Source organism: Setaria viridis, chromosome 5 (genome assembly GCF_005286985.2).
Source record: "Setaria viridis chromosome 5, Setaria_viridis_v4.0, whole genome shotgun sequence".
NCBI classification, from domain to species: Eukaryota; Viridiplantae; Streptophyta; class Magnoliopsida; order Poales; family Poaceae; genus Setaria; species Setaria viridis.
Genome location: NC_048267.2, coordinates 37,856,704 through 37,871,912, shown reverse-complemented (window position 1 = coordinate 37,871,912; position 15,209 = coordinate 37,856,704). Strand labels below are relative to the sequence as shown.

Genomic DNA, 15,209 nt, shown 5'->3' with positions numbered 1-15,209 from the left:
TGGTGCCTCGTTAGTCGTTACAGTCCCGATCGAGGGCCAAAGACAAGTTCAGAATGATTATGTTTCTTCAGTATACTCATTGATAAATTCAAAGAATAAAACTATTTTTCTCGACTATATTCCTGCCTCGCACTTTTAGTCAAAAGAGACATGTACAGGACGAGTAAGTTTTTTTCTTTTCCTTTTCCCGTTCGGGTGCTAAATCATATTTTTTCCCGCCAACGGCAGATTAGAAATGGAAAAGGCCCGGCCCAAAGTCGCAGTACTGTTCCCAGCCCTCTCCCTCCCAGCCGTCTTCTCTGTCTCCCATTCTCCCATCACCTCACTCCCAGTCCCACAGCCCTCTTCCAGGTCCCAGCCCTGTCCAGATCCAGATGGGAGCTCCACCTCTGCCCTTCTCCATGCCCCACGCCGCTCTCCTCTGATCCATCCGCACTCCCCGCCGTCCCCACCGCCGGCGCGATCTCCACATTCCCCACCGCCTATTCGCCCCACCATCCGCTGCGGCCGTCTACAGAACCCACCGCGCCGCCGTCCACTTGGAGTGAACCGCCGCTGCAGAGCAGCCGTTCTCCATCCGCCCGCCGCCGCCCACGAAAGAGGGAAGAGCCCCTCCGCCTGGAGTGAACAGCCGCCGCCTCTCTCCTCCGGACCCGCCGCCGCCGGGAGGGAAGGAAGACCCAACTGGACTGAAGTGGCCACAGCCCCACCGTCCGACTTACACAGGTACGAATCGAACTGTCCTCTTCTACAGAGGCGGGCCATCTGAGAAAGGGCAGATTTTTCTAATAACGATCAACAGATACACAAGTGCTAGAATAATGAGGATAATAATGGGGACAGTTCTTGAAGAATCGGGAAGGGATTTTGACTTTAGGCCTCTACCGTATCTTTGGACATACTCGAGGAAGGGCACCTACGCTTTAGAAAACTGGTGTCATGCACTCCATTCCACCGACGAATCTGGGTTGCCAGACACGTGCACATCGCAAAACTTCTTTTCTGAAACTACAGAATGAAGTGCGGGTGGTTATATGAAATAGCTCTAAAATGTATGATGAATTGATGTGACAAAATACATGTGGTTCCACTGTCAAATTACGTTTTTTTAAGGGGGGAAAAAGGGAAAATGAGGATTGATTTTCACATTATATCATACTAGCCTGCATTTTGTGACTTACTGGTTCATGGGTCATTGTTCCATAGTTCGTGCACATTATTTTTTTCTCAGGTAGACTTGCCTATTAATAGCTTTTAGTTACATTTATAGATGCTTTGCCTAGGGATGAAAGCGGTCGGGAAAACCCTCTAACCACTTTTGATTTCGTATTTTTTATTCGGGAATGGGATCTGAAAAGCCGGTCAGGAAAACGAAATCGGAAATACGGGATGTCGGAAACGAAATATTTCGATCGGGAACATGTCGACAACGATCAGGAATCGATAATTCAAATCGGGAAAACCAACGTATAAGTTGTAACCACTTCAAACATTTAACTTAACGCAACGGTCACAACCACACGTAATGCATAGGCAAATAAATCGTAAACAAGTAGATAGCATCATAAATAAGTTCATATGAGCATGATAAACATATCACTCATCAAAAAATTGTGAACGACACATGGAAACATTGAATATTATATATGGAATATTTTTATTTTTCACGTAGTACTTGAGAAAGAGTGGAGATCTACAAAGGAAAACAATAGATGGGGAAGAAAAGAAATAAAAAAATTTAAAACCAGCACTTCCTAGTTGAATCATGGGCCGCATCAGCTCGCTTGTCCCTGCCTCTTTTCTGGCACGCATGCACAAGGCAGGCATGCCGCAAGCAGCAGCAGTGCACAGAGGCACTGCAGCACACTGCACACCGCAGTCCCGCACTCAGCGAGCAATTTAGTCCCACCTGGCCCTTTGAACCAGCACTGGCACAGAGGTCAGTTATAAATGAAGCCTCAGGCTAGTGGACAGGAAGTGAATGTTCGACTCATCCTTGGGCCGGAGTTGCAGCCTAGCAGGCTGTTGGGCTGGGCGCCTGTAAATACGGGAATACCGCTGGGATTTTTCCCGTTAAAATCCGGTAACCGTGGATTCGGTCGGGAGAATAGCTCGCCCAATTCCGATCCCGGTTCCGCCCGTTTTCCTGAATATTTTTCCTGTTTCCGAATTTTCCTGCAATTACGGTATACGATCAGTATTTGCGGTATACGTCATCGGTTGGTATGGGATCTTCCCGTTCCTGGTTTCATCCCTAGCTTTGCCTATACGATTCAGGTATAACAGAATTTGACATTGTTCATAATGGATTTTTTTGCAGGCGGGATATGCTACATTTTCCTGCTTGGACATTACTTCCTTTTAATTCGTAAATATATATCTTGTTCTTAATTATGGCAACTATGGTTGAAGGGTGTGTTGGTCCAAGTGAGCTTCACCTGAAGAAGGAACTTATTGCCTTGAGAAAGGCACGTTTCTTGCGTGATCCTGAAACATGCTCATCCTGGAGGTCACCATTAAGTTCTAAATCATTCTTAACAACTTCTGGAGTTACGCATCACATTGAGATTGGCAGTAGTTTGTCACAACAGCACACAGAGCCAGCTGCTGCACCTCCCAAAAGTGAAAAGAAAAGGAAAAATGTTTATCTATACAACTGGAGGCATCATTCTAACAAATCCAGCGAAAGTGGGATAAAGTTAGATGTGGATGATAAGCAAGCTTCCGCAGACTGTAGCCTGGAAAGCCCATGCATTTCTAATGGTGTGGACTCAAGGAGTGACACATGTCTGGAAGTTCCTGTCAGCATATACAGTGTTCAAGGCTCGAATTCGTGCACTCCTGTTAAAAGAACTGTTAGAAGGGTGAGAAGGAGTTCATTTTCAAAGAAAGGAGCTATGAGAAATTCAACCGTTTCAAAGTTGCTAGATCTCCATGTGAACTCAGGTGAGCAGTCTGAGGATACTGAGAATTACAACTCTGAGAATCACGAGCAGCTTCAGAAGGCAGGCTATTTTTCTCGCTCTACATCACCACTATTTGCTGCATCGGGATGTTTTAGCTCATCGAATCCCTCAAAGCTGTTGAGAGTGCCAAGAAGAGAAGGATCTTCCTTTTCTTGCACTCCGGTCTCGACTAGCTCCTATTACAGGTACAAAGGGAGGAATCCTAGTACTGTAGGTTCATGGGATGGAACAACTGCTGCTTCGCTTGATGACGATGGGCTGAACCAACCAGAACTGTTGACAAGTAGATGTGGCATTCCATGCTATTGGTCAAAGAGGAGTAAACAAAAGGGATCTGAAAGGAGTTGTTCTCCTTCACTTTCTGATACCCTTAGAAGAAAAGGGAGCAGCCTTTTATGTGGTAGTCAGACAATGCATCGAAGGAAGAAATCATCAGGCTCCAATAAATATGGATATCTTAATAAATCTTCCCAAGGTGTGCCACTGTTGGGTGATAGTAGTCACTTTGCTTATTCATCATTTGATTCAGCAAGTGATGAAGTTTCAACCATCTTTGGAGAATTAGATCTGGAAGCTTTGAGCCGTTTGGATGGCAGAAGGTGGTCAAGCTGTAAAAGCCAGGATGGGATCGCACTGTCTGTGAGTGGAGCTGATCATGTAGTTCCAGACCACAGAAGCTTAAGCCAGAAATATCGGCCAAGGTCATTTCTCGAAATTGTTGGTCAAAATTTTGTCGTACAATCACTTAGTAACGCCATCACAAGGGAAAGAATAGCTCCAGCATATCTGTTCCATGGACCTCGTGGGACTGGGAAAACATCTGCTGCAAGAATATTTTCAGCAGCTTTAAGTTGTACTGCTACTGGAGAGGCCAAGCCCTGTGGGATTTGCACAGAGTGTAATGACTTTTTCACTGGAAATGGAATTAATCTAATTGAGGTTGATGCTACCAACAGAAAAGGCATAAACAGAGTTAGGCACTTGATTGAAAATATACCAGCATCCGCAACTTCTTCACGGTACAAAGTATTCGTTGTTGATGAATGCCATATGGTATCTTCTAAAGTCTGGTCGGCATTTATGAAATTTCTTGATGAGCCATTGCCTCGTGTTGTCTTCATATTTATAACAATAGATCCTGAAAACCTCCCTCGTTCTGTCATATCGCGTTGTCAAAAGTACATGTTTGCCAAGATCAAAGACATTGACATAGTATGCCGATTGAGGAAAATTGCTATGAAGGAGAACCTTGATGTTGAATTGGCCGCTCTAGATTTAATAGCGCTAAATTCAGACGGATCGTTGAGAGATGCAGAGACAATGTTAGATCAACTATGTTTACTAGGGAAGAAGATAACACCATCGCTTGTAAATGATCTGGTAAGTTATTTTTCAGATCATTGAATATTTTTTAAACTGTCAATAATTCTCTATTGTGTCTGGATATGCTAGCTTCAATAAAGTATTCTTTCGGACTTGCATATATCTTAATTGAAACATTTATTATGCTTGGATAAGTTTATCGTGTTTTATGAACAGATAATAACACACTGATTACCATATGTCATCTAGATATATGCTGAATTGCTTTGTTTTCATCCAGTGTTCTTTACTCAATGCCTTGCCTTTTGCCCATACAGATCCATGAGCCTTAGCTTTCTGTTTTCTCTGGAATGAATATTCACAAACTCTTTAGACTATACTGTTAGAATGTTCTCGCTCTCTCTTTTCTTTACTGTCACTTGCAGTGCTACCCCCCCCCCCCCCCCCCCCCCCCCCACACACACACACACACATTTTTTAATGTTGGATGGGGTAACCTCAGTTGTCAAAGTATTTCACGTTGTTGCTTGTCATACAAAATTGCAAAAGGACTTAGCATAAAATGATGTCATGATTATCTTGGGGGCTAACATTTGTAGTTTATTCTTTAAAAGCAGAATTCTAAGATTCCCTTCCTTTACGTCTGTAGCAAATTGGAAGTCAGAATGGTAATGCCAGATTTAAAACTGTCAAGCTGCTTGAAATTTGTGATGTGCTATTCAAATTATTATCATAAATGAACTGTTCTTTCTTTTGCTGGCTTTTCAGTTTTATGATATGAAGTGTTGCACCATTTAATTTAGTCACACAAACTTCAAATTTTGTTTTAAGGTTGGGGTTGTGTCCGAGGAGAAACTCCTTGACCTATTGGAGATAGCCATGTCATCAGACACTGCCGAAACAGTCAAAAGGTCAAGAGAGCTGATGGATTCCGGTGTTGATCCAACGGCATTAATGTCACAATTAGCTGGACTCATAATGGACATCATTGCTGGGACCTATAGATTAGCGGATCCTACTTGCGGTGGAGATGGCATTGGTGGTCGAAATAGTGAGTCTTTCTTAACTTATGGATGCAATCCTTTCGAAGCAATCTGTTTGAGTTGTCGTTGATGCTTTACTAGTTTACATATGATTTCTTATGCAGCCAATCATTCAGTATCACCATGCTTTATTACACTTGTGTAGTTGTGTGCTACTGTTTTTGAATTTTCCTCTTCTTTATTGTGGAGGTTTACATATAATTTCTTATGCAGCCAATCATTCAGTATCATCGTGCTTTCTTGTGTGTTACTATTTTTAGACTTTCCTCTCCTTTATTGTGGAGGTAGCACACTGTACTTATTATTCTAATGCCTGACTGATGTGTTCGTGTAAACAAGAATGTTTCATCTTAATTCCGAAGTTCTAACACATTTTTGCTTTCTGTAGTAACTGATGCTGAGTTGGAAAGATTACAACAAGCATTGAGGATTCTTTCTGATGCTGAAAAACAGATAAGACTCTCAAGTGAGCGTTCGACATGGTTCACTGCAGCTTTACTCCAGCTTGGCTCGGGTCATAATTCAGAAATAACCCAATCTAGAAGCAGCAGTAAGCAAAGCGCTAAAGCAACCAGTGAAACCATGATGGAAGCAGTGAGAGAATCCTCTGCGAGCAGGACTACATCTCATCCTTTATTCGCTTTCCGTGATTCAAAGAAAGCATTGGATCTCAAAACAACCAGCGGGCACTCCAGTCCTCAGGGCCCTTCGTTGTCGTCGAGGATGAAACCCAATGACAACTTTATTTATGGCGAATGTAGGTCTGTTGATAGAGCATTACTGGATTCTGCTCAAACAAGTATTCCTTCTGAACAAAGGAATACAAATAGTGGAATCTCAGATAACCTTACCCGAATTTGGATGAAATGCATAGAGAACTGCCACTCCAAGACATTGCGGCAGCTTCTCTATGATCATGGGAAACTAGCATCTGTCAAAGAATGTGAAGGTAAGCCAATACATTTTCATTCTTGTCTTGGCACATTTCAATGTTCTTCAGGCCTTTCTTTTCATTACAAACTTTAGTTCCTACCACTGGATTAGAGATGGAGCTGCCTGACCATGTCTGGTATCTCAGTTCCGCTGCATCATTTGTAAACTTTGATGACCTAAAGCTTGACTCAGAATGGGAGGTTTTGGATTCCGAATTTACAATATGCTAGAACTAAGGATAACTAAGTTGCCCCAAAAGTTGAATGAAGTTGTAGTTTATCTGTTGCTTGTGGTTCCAACTTCATGATGAAATAAATGCAATCATTAGAGTTATCAAGGCTACAAGTTCAGGTTCCAGCTTTTTGCTTGGAGCCATAATTTATAGCTTTAGCTTCAAAATAGGGATAGCACTATAGCTTGGTGAAGCCAATCTTGTCATCAATTGTACTTGGTTGAATTGGTAAATAGCGCGCCCAAATTTTGTGACTGTTATTTAATTGTTGCACGCTTGTATGTGTCAATGTAATTTATAAAATTCAATGTCACTCGTCATTTGTTTGATTGAATTAGAACATCTAATGTTTCAAATATGGGGCTGGAATGGAAGTTTGCCTATTTGTCAAGGAATGGGCCTTAGTCAAAGGAAGCAGATGCAATAGCAAAGCAATTTAGATTATGCTATTCAGTATCTCGAATTACTAGATCAACTTTTCTGTACTTACTTTTTCTTGAGGATGTCCCTTTTTTGTAACAACTTTAGGTCTAGGTCCCTTGAATCCTCCACATTTTACTAGCTTAGGTCCAAATACGACATTCTTTTTCACTGGCAGCGCAACCAATAATAGTGACCCTGCAGCTTGGTAGAGTTGGCACATTTGGTGCTTAATTGTGACCAAACCTATATGTTGAGCACCGAAAGGATAATTGAAAAACCGAGGGTTGAATATGGGAACACTCTTGAAATTTGAGAGACCAACAAAGATTTTTTCTTCCTTTTTTGGCTACTTATTTGTCCTTTCCTAGTGCACAGGCTGTTCATCTGCCCAAACTAGATTTTGATTAACTTCATTTCCAGGCACCATTATTACTTTCGTAGCATTTGAGGACAACGATATAAAGTTTCGAGCCCAAAGGTTTGTTAGCAGCATCAGGAACTCAATGGAAACTGTACTGAAATGCAATGTGGAAGTCAGGATTTGTTTAATGCAAGAATTTCTCGCCGGAGGACTACAGCATCAGGTGTATCCAGATGAAACAGGCGAGTCTGATGTTTTGAGTTGCTCAACAAACAGTGAGCGTCTGAAGGGAGTTTTGAACCCGTCAGGTGCTGGTGGTGGACTACAGTCAAGCAACGTTCCCATGATAATCTCTGAAGGAAATTCAGGGATACATAGAACACGAGGGCAGGAGGTCGCTGTTGAACAGTTGAAGACGGCAGCTCTTGATGAGCAAAGGTTAGAGAGTGCATGGCTCCAGACTGCTGAAAAACACACACCTGGTACGTTAAATCAAGCAAGACCGGAGAGAAATCAAGTTCTTCCACAAACTGTGGGTCAGCATCATGGGAGGCCCTCAATGGCCACTATTGTTCCCTCGAGGCATGCTGACAAGGATCTGACTAATGAATTGAAAGCCTTAAAGATCAGTGACAGCCATGGTTCCCAGAAATATCAGAATGTACAGACAGAGAATGGTTATGCTATTTCACCAAGCCTCTTGCACAGAAATAACCATTTGGCAAATTGTGACAATGAGAGTGTGTAAGTACTGCTGGCCTCTCCTTTGTTTTCTTTCCTTCTTAATGAAATGACATGCAGCTCTCCTGTGTCATTCGAGAAAAATTAACGTATTTACATTTTTTTAACCTGCACCAATCCAGTGTTATCTTGTCTTTAGAAGATATGGCAGTGCTACTACAAAGAATGAAAACTCCATGTTACCTTTTAGAAGAAAATGTAGCTGCATATAAATTACAAAGGGCACCACACTGATAGAGTTTCTTATTTTGTAGTCAAATTATGATGCGACTTTTGAAAATAGCATCGAAGCATATTTAAACCCTTAGCATTAGACAGCTCCATTGTTCTGCAAAATTCAGAACTATTCTAACTGATCTACTTCTGAATATTTCATGGTTCACAAATATTTGTGCCTTTTCTCCTGTCTAGGATTTCAGACTTGTAATGCCCACCATTTGCGTGCCTAATTTACAGGGTTTCTGAGTCTGGAGCACCAGGTTGCCATGGGCTCTTCCCATGCTGGAAAACTGAAAAAACAAAAAGAAGAAAGGTAAATCTAAAATGTGCGCATATGAAGGTAACTCTTTTGGGTATCACGCCTCGCATCTTATCTGATTCATGTTTGCGAAACAGGGAAAAGGGCAGACACGGTTGAGGTCATCTTAAGTTGGCAACTGACGATGATAAAGCAAGCATTGTGGCCCTGGGTTGTAGAGAAAACGTTGAAAAGATGCCTGTGTGCCTCACAAAACCGCCATGATGGCCAAATTGTTAAATTTTCCTTGCATTTGATGCTTCTGCTCTGAGGATTCAGCATTTTTAATGCACGAACACGATCAGCAATGGCCAAAGGGTGATAAAAGTTGGACATTCAGCGGGACTGTTGGACATGCAGATTTTAATAAATCATTCTGATCCGTCTATGCTTCTTGTACAGACATTTAGATGTGTAGGCCCTTGCCAAGTCTCAGGGCTGAGGCGCGAGGCAGTCGGCACAGTTAGGAAAGCATACATTAGCGAGTTGTTCTGGCACTTATTTTTCTGAATTGTTTTTACTGTATTGACAGCATTTGAGTTTACCTTACATTTGTTATTCTACCCACCTTTTTTTGTTAGAACTTAGAAGAAAGGAAGACCTTATGCCGTTTAACTTATGATTTTTTAAGTTTGTACAAGAATTGGTATCTCCTGCACTTGTTCAGATTTATCATTGTAATGCCCATCCTAATCAATTGCATTTGCTCAAATATTGCTGCTTTGTTGCCCAAGTTCATCTCACAAGTTCACATGGCATGCATTTGAAAGTCACTGCATTACTTATATATATATAGCTGTGTACACAGGTTGATCGATGGAGCGTACATGAACCAAGGTACGCACACCCTCAACCGGCAACTGCGTACACCAACCAATCAGAACAAGACACCATGAAAAATACTGGTAATTAAAACAAGCGATCAACTGATATAAATACTGGTATACTCCGGGGGCGGCAACGCGCGCGGCTGGTCCAGCAGCCGGAGACGCGCGCCACGGCAGCACAGCTCAGCAGAAGAGGTACCCAACGGCGGCCGCGGCGAGCGTGCCGACAGCCAGGGCCGGGCCGGTCACGGCGGCTCCGGAGCTGGGGCCGCCGGGTCCTGGCGCTGCAGCCGGCGCCTCGGACGCGGTGGCCACGGCGACGAGCGACGACGCCACGGCTGCGGCGGTGGCAGCTGCGGCGAGGATCCTGAGCCTGAGGGTGGCCGCCATCTCGCTAGCTTATTAGCTTCTCTCTCTCTCGGGTCGGTGCTCTCGAGGGATGGGTCGGGGCGGAAGGAGGAGCGAAGAGCACGAAGCTAGCGAGCGCTGATCGAGCGTGTCGAGATGGGACGGGGAGAGAGGGAGAGGCCGGGCGTATATATAGCTGGTGCTCCAGCCTTGTTTAGGCGGAGGGCTAGCCTTAGGAACGAGGATTCTTGGCTGGAGTTTCACAGCCTGGCTGGCTGGCTTAATTTTAGGCTTTTGCTATGATTAGCTGGGCGATTGGGTGGTATCTGGATGAGTGATCAGTTTTTGGTCTCTTGTGCCGGGACGAACCAAGTACATGTGCGCCCGCCAGCCGGTACGCGCGGTGGTTATCAGTATCATCGACGATTCGGTGCCGCCGGCATTGCTGATTGCCATCATCTGTCAGGCGCCTTGCTGTTCGAGTTCCGCAAGAAATGGGTCGCCGGACGTTGGTTGTGGAGATCGTTTGTTTTGTAACGAGCTGCTACTAGGTAATTTCGCAAGACCCCGCGCCGAGCCGGAACCACGCGCACGCACCGCGGCACCAGTCCGGAGTTGGTGCCGTGCCGTGGCCCGGCACGGGGCGCATGGCCACTGAGGGGTGAGGGAGGCGCGGTGCGCGCAGTAGCTCTGCGGCAGCGCGTCGCGCCCGGCCTCGTGCTTTCCTGCTACCGCTCGGTCCGCGCGCGCGAAGGCGAGCGACACCGACACCCCGCGCGCGCTGGTGGCCGGCCGCCCTCTCGATCGTGCTCCCTACGTCCCGACGCGCGCCGTCCACCCGCGGCCGTGCCGCGCGCACGTTCCCCCGGCTTGGGTCCTCCCCTCGCGGTCACGGCAAGCGCCCCCAGCCCGCCGACAAGAACGTGCCGCCGGCATTAGCTTGCCCTTGCCTACGGTGCTGTGCGCGCGCCGTCACGGCTCGTGCATGTACATATCGTTGCCGCCTACGCCCTCGCGCCGGATCCGTGACCGTGCGCACGGACGCGCATACGCCGTACGGTGTTCGCTCGGGAAGCATTGGCTCGTTAAGCTCACAGGTTATTAGAGCATCAAGCACGCACGCGTAACCCACAGATCGAGATGCATACTGAATCAAATACACAGACAGGCAGACTCTGTTATTCACAGGTGAAGCAAGCAAATTCCCCAGATCAAAAGAACGTATACAATTCACTGCCAGATATGATCGACTAGACAAACAATCCCAAGTTGCCAACGCCGCGCCGCTTCGGCCCACACACCCACGATGTACATCCCGTTCCACCACAACGTCGTTAGCATCTCTCCATTTTTTTTTTCAGATCAGCAATCGATCTCATCAGCCAGTTCGACCGCGTCAGGATTCCGTGAGCAGGAACACGGCGGAGGCGGAGGACGGCCGCTCCGAGGAGCAGTGGTCGTCGGGCTTGCCCCTGTGGCCGCCGGCGGTGGAGTTGCGCCTCCTGTCCACGCTGGGCCGGGAGCTGGTGCTGCTCCGCATCCGCTCCTTGAACCCCCGGCACGACTGCATGTGCGCGTGCAGCTCCTGCGGCTTGAACTCCTTCCCGCATTGCCTGCACGCACGTCGCGAAAGGAGATAATATGCGTGAGACGGCAAATTTCTGTTGGGTATATTTGGACAATTCAGGCCCATCAGACTGACCGACCGGGCCTTATCGAAAAGCCCATGTAATTCATTGCCTGTAGGACGGTAGGACCGATGCACGTAACGTCAGGAAACTGTTCATGCGTCAGTATCTCTCTATGCTCAAAATAAGACCTACCGAGAAGATTCTACGAATAAAAATTTCAATCTATAAACTGTACCCTCTTTCGTCTTCTACTTGCACGAAATAACTTGACCTTTACTTGGTACAAGATCCACGCACGAACCAGTATACGAACTTGGCAAGTTACAAGCCATCTAAAGAATCCCTTCCCATTTCCGCCACGCGCAGCCGCGACCCAGCCTAGAAACCCTCAACGGCCGAGCTCTAACCAACGCAACCGATCACATGATGGTAACGGGCCGGATCTATAGTGCATGCGAGACCGAGCAACCAGCACGCAACGGCGGGGTCAGAATCAGAACCGAACAGGTCATTAGCGACAAACGAGCCCAGCCAGCAGTCGGCAACAGAAAAGCATCACATCGCAGCGGCACGGGCACTTACGAGCAACGCGGCAGGGGGGCCGGCTTGTGCGCGTCGCGCTCGCGCCCGTCGCGCTTGCCCTGCTTGTCTTTCCCGCCCCGCCGCGACCTCGCCTTCCGGCTCACGCTGCCACGCGCACGAACGCACAAAAAGTTAACAAAGGAACCAAGCAATGCGTCAGGTTTGATCGAACCTTGTGTGATGTGTGTGAATACGTGTTTGGACTCACCGGAGGCCGCAGCCGTCCATGCCGGGGCACGTCGGTGTGTGCGGCCAGTCGTCGCCGCCGCCGGCAGCGGCTTCCGCAGCGCTGCGCCGCTGCCGCCGCGCAACGGGGCGGAGCGCGGCGTCGTCGGCGTCGGCCGCGCCGCACGTCAGCATGTTGTGCAGAGCGCGCGCCACGCGCATCCTCCTCGCTGGCTGATACCCCAGCGCGTGGCTCCTAACGCCGCCCGCTCCCTGCGGCTGCTGCTGCTCCTCACGCGGCGCCGCCCGCGCCACCGCCTTTTCGGTCGCCGCTTCCTCCTCCTCCTGCTGCTTCAGCTCCCGGAGCTCCTGTGACCGTGACACCTCGATCTTGCTCACCACTTCCTGCTGCTGATGTTGCCTTTGCTCGCGGAGACCCTGCGGCTCCTCGACCTTGAACGGCGCCGTACCACGGCGCGCCGACTCGCAGCCTCCCGGCGAGTCCTGGTCGGCCGGCGGCGGCGGCTTCGGGGAGCTCTCGCCGGAGTCTGGCGTCAGAACAACTTCCACGGGGTGATCCTGATTGCGCGGCGTCTCTTCCTCCTCCCGTTTCTTCTCGGCTGGTACGAACAGCACGTCAAATTGTTAACCTTAACGCCGAAATGATAAGAAAACACATTCTACAAGGAAGAAATGGTAAGAAAACTAGGCCACAAACAAATAAAGTAAAGCAAAAAAAAAAAATCACGCGTGGATGAGTCACCTTGCGAAGGAGTCCTTCTTGGCGCTTGGACGCAGGGAGGAGGTGTTCCACGGACGTCGCAGCCCTTGAGCACGTACTCGTTGTCGGAGATGGGCGTGATGAGGTCGTCGTCCTTCAGGTCCTGCCACACGTACCCGGCCTTGTACTTCCTGAACAAGAATCAGCTAACGCAAACGATCATGAACAAGAATCAGTTAACGCAACTATCATGAACGAGGAAATCAACAGATAGAGCTGTACAAGATCCATACGGATCAAGAAGTTATTAACATAACAGGGCAGTAAATGCAAATCAAAACTGCCGAAAAAATGGAAATAAATTGCAAGGGGAAAAAATATCCATGGTCATTGATGGAAAGGCAAGAACTGGACAACAATTCATCGATCACCAATTCACACCATACCTTTTGTAAGACCACGAGTAATTGTCCGGCATGTCCTTGCCGCGGAGCTCCGAGAGCCACCTCTTAACATCTGAACGAATCGATCCACCACGAACGATGAGCCGCATTGATCGATGAGTGATGCGAATGGATTTCGCCGGAGGATTAAGAACAGGCAGGCAGGAAGAAAGAGAAAGGCACGTTACCGCGGAGGCGGACGCCGGCGCGGTTGAGGTGGTTGACGCGGAAGAGGTGCGGGTGGTCCGTCCTGCCACCGCGGCTCAGGAAGTACACCACGTTGATCCGCCTCACCTCGCCGGCGGCTCCCTTTTCTGCCCCCTTGTGCGCGTTCATGATGCCGCCCTCCTCCTCCTCGTTCTCCTTGTTAGTATCGCCGTCGACGACGGCGGCGACAACGAGAAGGACAATCCGAGGGAACAAGAAAATACCACCAAATTAAATCTGCGTGCGCGCCAGCACCTGCGCCCGATCTCCCCTATTTAAATCGATCGGGACGCAAACAAAACAAAACAAAGCCGATTCTTATTCGCAGGAGGGCAAGCGAAGAGGGAGGCCGGCGCCCGGCGCCCGTCGCGCATGAAGCCGACGACGCAAAGATTCACGGGCGGATCGATGGAAGAGCGCGTGGCTCAAAATGTTGGCGTGGGATTGGAGGGCATGGCAGAATAATACTAGAGGAGATGAGATGAGAGGGTCCCCTGCAGGTTGCAGGCCCCCCTCTCTCCCTGTGCGTAGGTCTGGGGAATCTACCGAGTGGATTATAATACGACGGTGATGGTAGTGTTTGGATGGGGTTAATCGCTATTTATATGGCTCCGGTTTGGTGATCGATGGCGATGGCCCACCTCGTATTAGGAAATTAAACGGGAGGAATAAATCGCCGATCGAAATCGCGCTGCGGACCGTGCATTTTTTTTTGTTTGGGAATTTCTCCCCGCTTTGATCGTTACTACTCGTCCATCCAAATTATAAGTCGTTCCAAGAATCTTGGAGAGTTAAAGTATCTCAAGTTTGACCAAATTTATATAATAATATAATAATATTTATGATGTCATCTAAGTATCATTAGATTCTTCATCAATTATATTTTCATAGTATACCTATTTGATGTCATAAATCTTTATAATTTTCTCTATAATTCTGGTTAAACTTGAGATGCTTTGACTCTTCAAGATTGTTAGAATAACTTATAATTTGGGATGGAGGAAGTATCTCGGTGCTTGTAGTAAATAAAATATAGTCACCGTGTTTGATGATCCACGGTAACTTTATCTGTGTAGCGCCGTAAGAAGTGGTATAGTGCAAGATGGAACACTACTACTACGCACTTGTTAATTGGAACGTATAGCAGCTTGTAACAATAAAAATGAAGGATTTTCCGTGTATGTTCGTCGCCACAAACAAATAGCTTGTGGGGCGGCTGTTATCTGCGCCTGTCGTTCGCTTACCAAACCAATCCAACCTCGAGAACTCCATCAACAGCAGTGAGTGCCCACCTAATGGTAAATTTGAGCAGCAATGCCACCGCATCCCAAGTTAGCAATTCTCGAGCTCCAAGGACCAGGAGCGAGCCATATAAAATGCCGCCTCTTCTGAAACCGAATGTGTTGAATGGGGGCCCTGCTACTAGTACCTACTGTTTTTTAAGGATCCTGCTGTGAAGGACTGTGGCTTCGCTCCTCATGAACCTGCCATTTGGTTTGAGAGCATGGCCGGGGCCAAAGATAAACCCTGTCCGGTCGGTCGTGGCCGGACAGGGCCCTTTTCCAATTCCTCTCGCAGCAGGCTTGCTACGGTTACGGTACGCACCCCTAGGAAGGATGGAGTGGGACAAATGCAGCTCTTTTGTTAATGATCGCCTCCCGGACTTGACGTCTAGACATCGATATTGACGGCTGCAACAGCTTCAAGGTGCGTTGCAGGCGTCGCTTTCCTTTTTTTTCTTATATA

General features: G+C 47.4%; 2 protein-coding genes across 2 annotated transcripts; one reads left to right on the top strand and one right to left on the bottom strand.

Annotated features, from left to right (window-relative positions):
- The first annotated feature begins 288 nt into the window (after positions 1-288).
- Positions 289-9,251, top strand: LOC117856927 (protein STICHEL). Its single transcript, XM_034739376.2, has 7 exons — positions 289-726; positions 2,321-4,346; positions 5,121-5,340; positions 5,721-6,281; positions 7,341-8,025; positions 8,479-8,554; positions 8,638-9,251. The coding sequence occupies exons 2-7, from the start codon at positions 2,394-2,396 to the stop codon at positions 8,668-8,670; spliced, it is 3,528 nt and encodes a 1,175-aa protein (XP_034595267.1). The 5' UTR covers positions 289-726; positions 2,321-2,393; the 3' UTR covers positions 8,671-9,251.
- A 1,604-nt stretch (positions 9,252-10,855) lies between these two features.
- LOC117855844 (uncharacterized) lies at positions 10,856-14,153 on the bottom strand. Its single transcript, XM_034738241.2, has 6 exons — positions 13,445-14,153; positions 13,260-13,329; positions 12,856-13,004; positions 12,136-12,712; positions 11,928-12,032; positions 10,856-11,327 (listed from the first exon to the last, which is right to left on the bottom strand). The coding sequence occupies exons 1-6, from the start codon at positions 13,590-13,592 to the stop codon at positions 11,111-11,113; spliced, it is 1,266 nt and encodes a 421-aa protein (XP_034594132.1). The 5' UTR covers positions 13,593-14,153; the 3' UTR covers positions 10,856-11,110.
- Positions 14,154-15,209: the final 1,056 nt, after the last annotated feature.

Excerpts from the sequence above, each read along its gene's own strand:
- LOC117856927 (XM_034739376.2), top strand. The coding sequence starts at position 2,394 with ATGGCAACTATGGTTGAAGGGTGTGTTGGTCCAAGTGAGCTTCACCTG. Across the intron at positions 6,282-7,340 it reads ATCTGTCAAAGAATGTGAAG|GCACCATTATTACTTTCGTA; the intron begins GTAAGCCAATAC and ends CTTCATTTCCAG. Across the intron at positions 8,555-8,637 it reads AAAAAACAAAAAGAAGAAAG|GGAAAAGGGCAGACACGGTT; the intron begins GTAAATCTAAAA and ends TTTGCGAAACAG.
- LOC117855844 (XM_034738241.2), bottom strand. The coding sequence starts at position 13,592 with ATGAACGCGCACAAGGGGGCAGAAAAGGGAGCCGCCGGCGAGGTGAGG. Across the intron at positions 12,713-12,855 it reads AAGAAGGACTCCTTCGCAAG|CCGAGAAGAAACGGGAGGAG; the intron begins GTGACTCATCCA and ends TGTTCGTACCAG. Across the intron at positions 11,328-11,927 it reads GCCCCCCTGCCGCGTTGCTC|GCAATGCGGGAAGGAGTTCA; the intron begins GTAAGTGCCCGT and ends ACGTGCGTGCAG.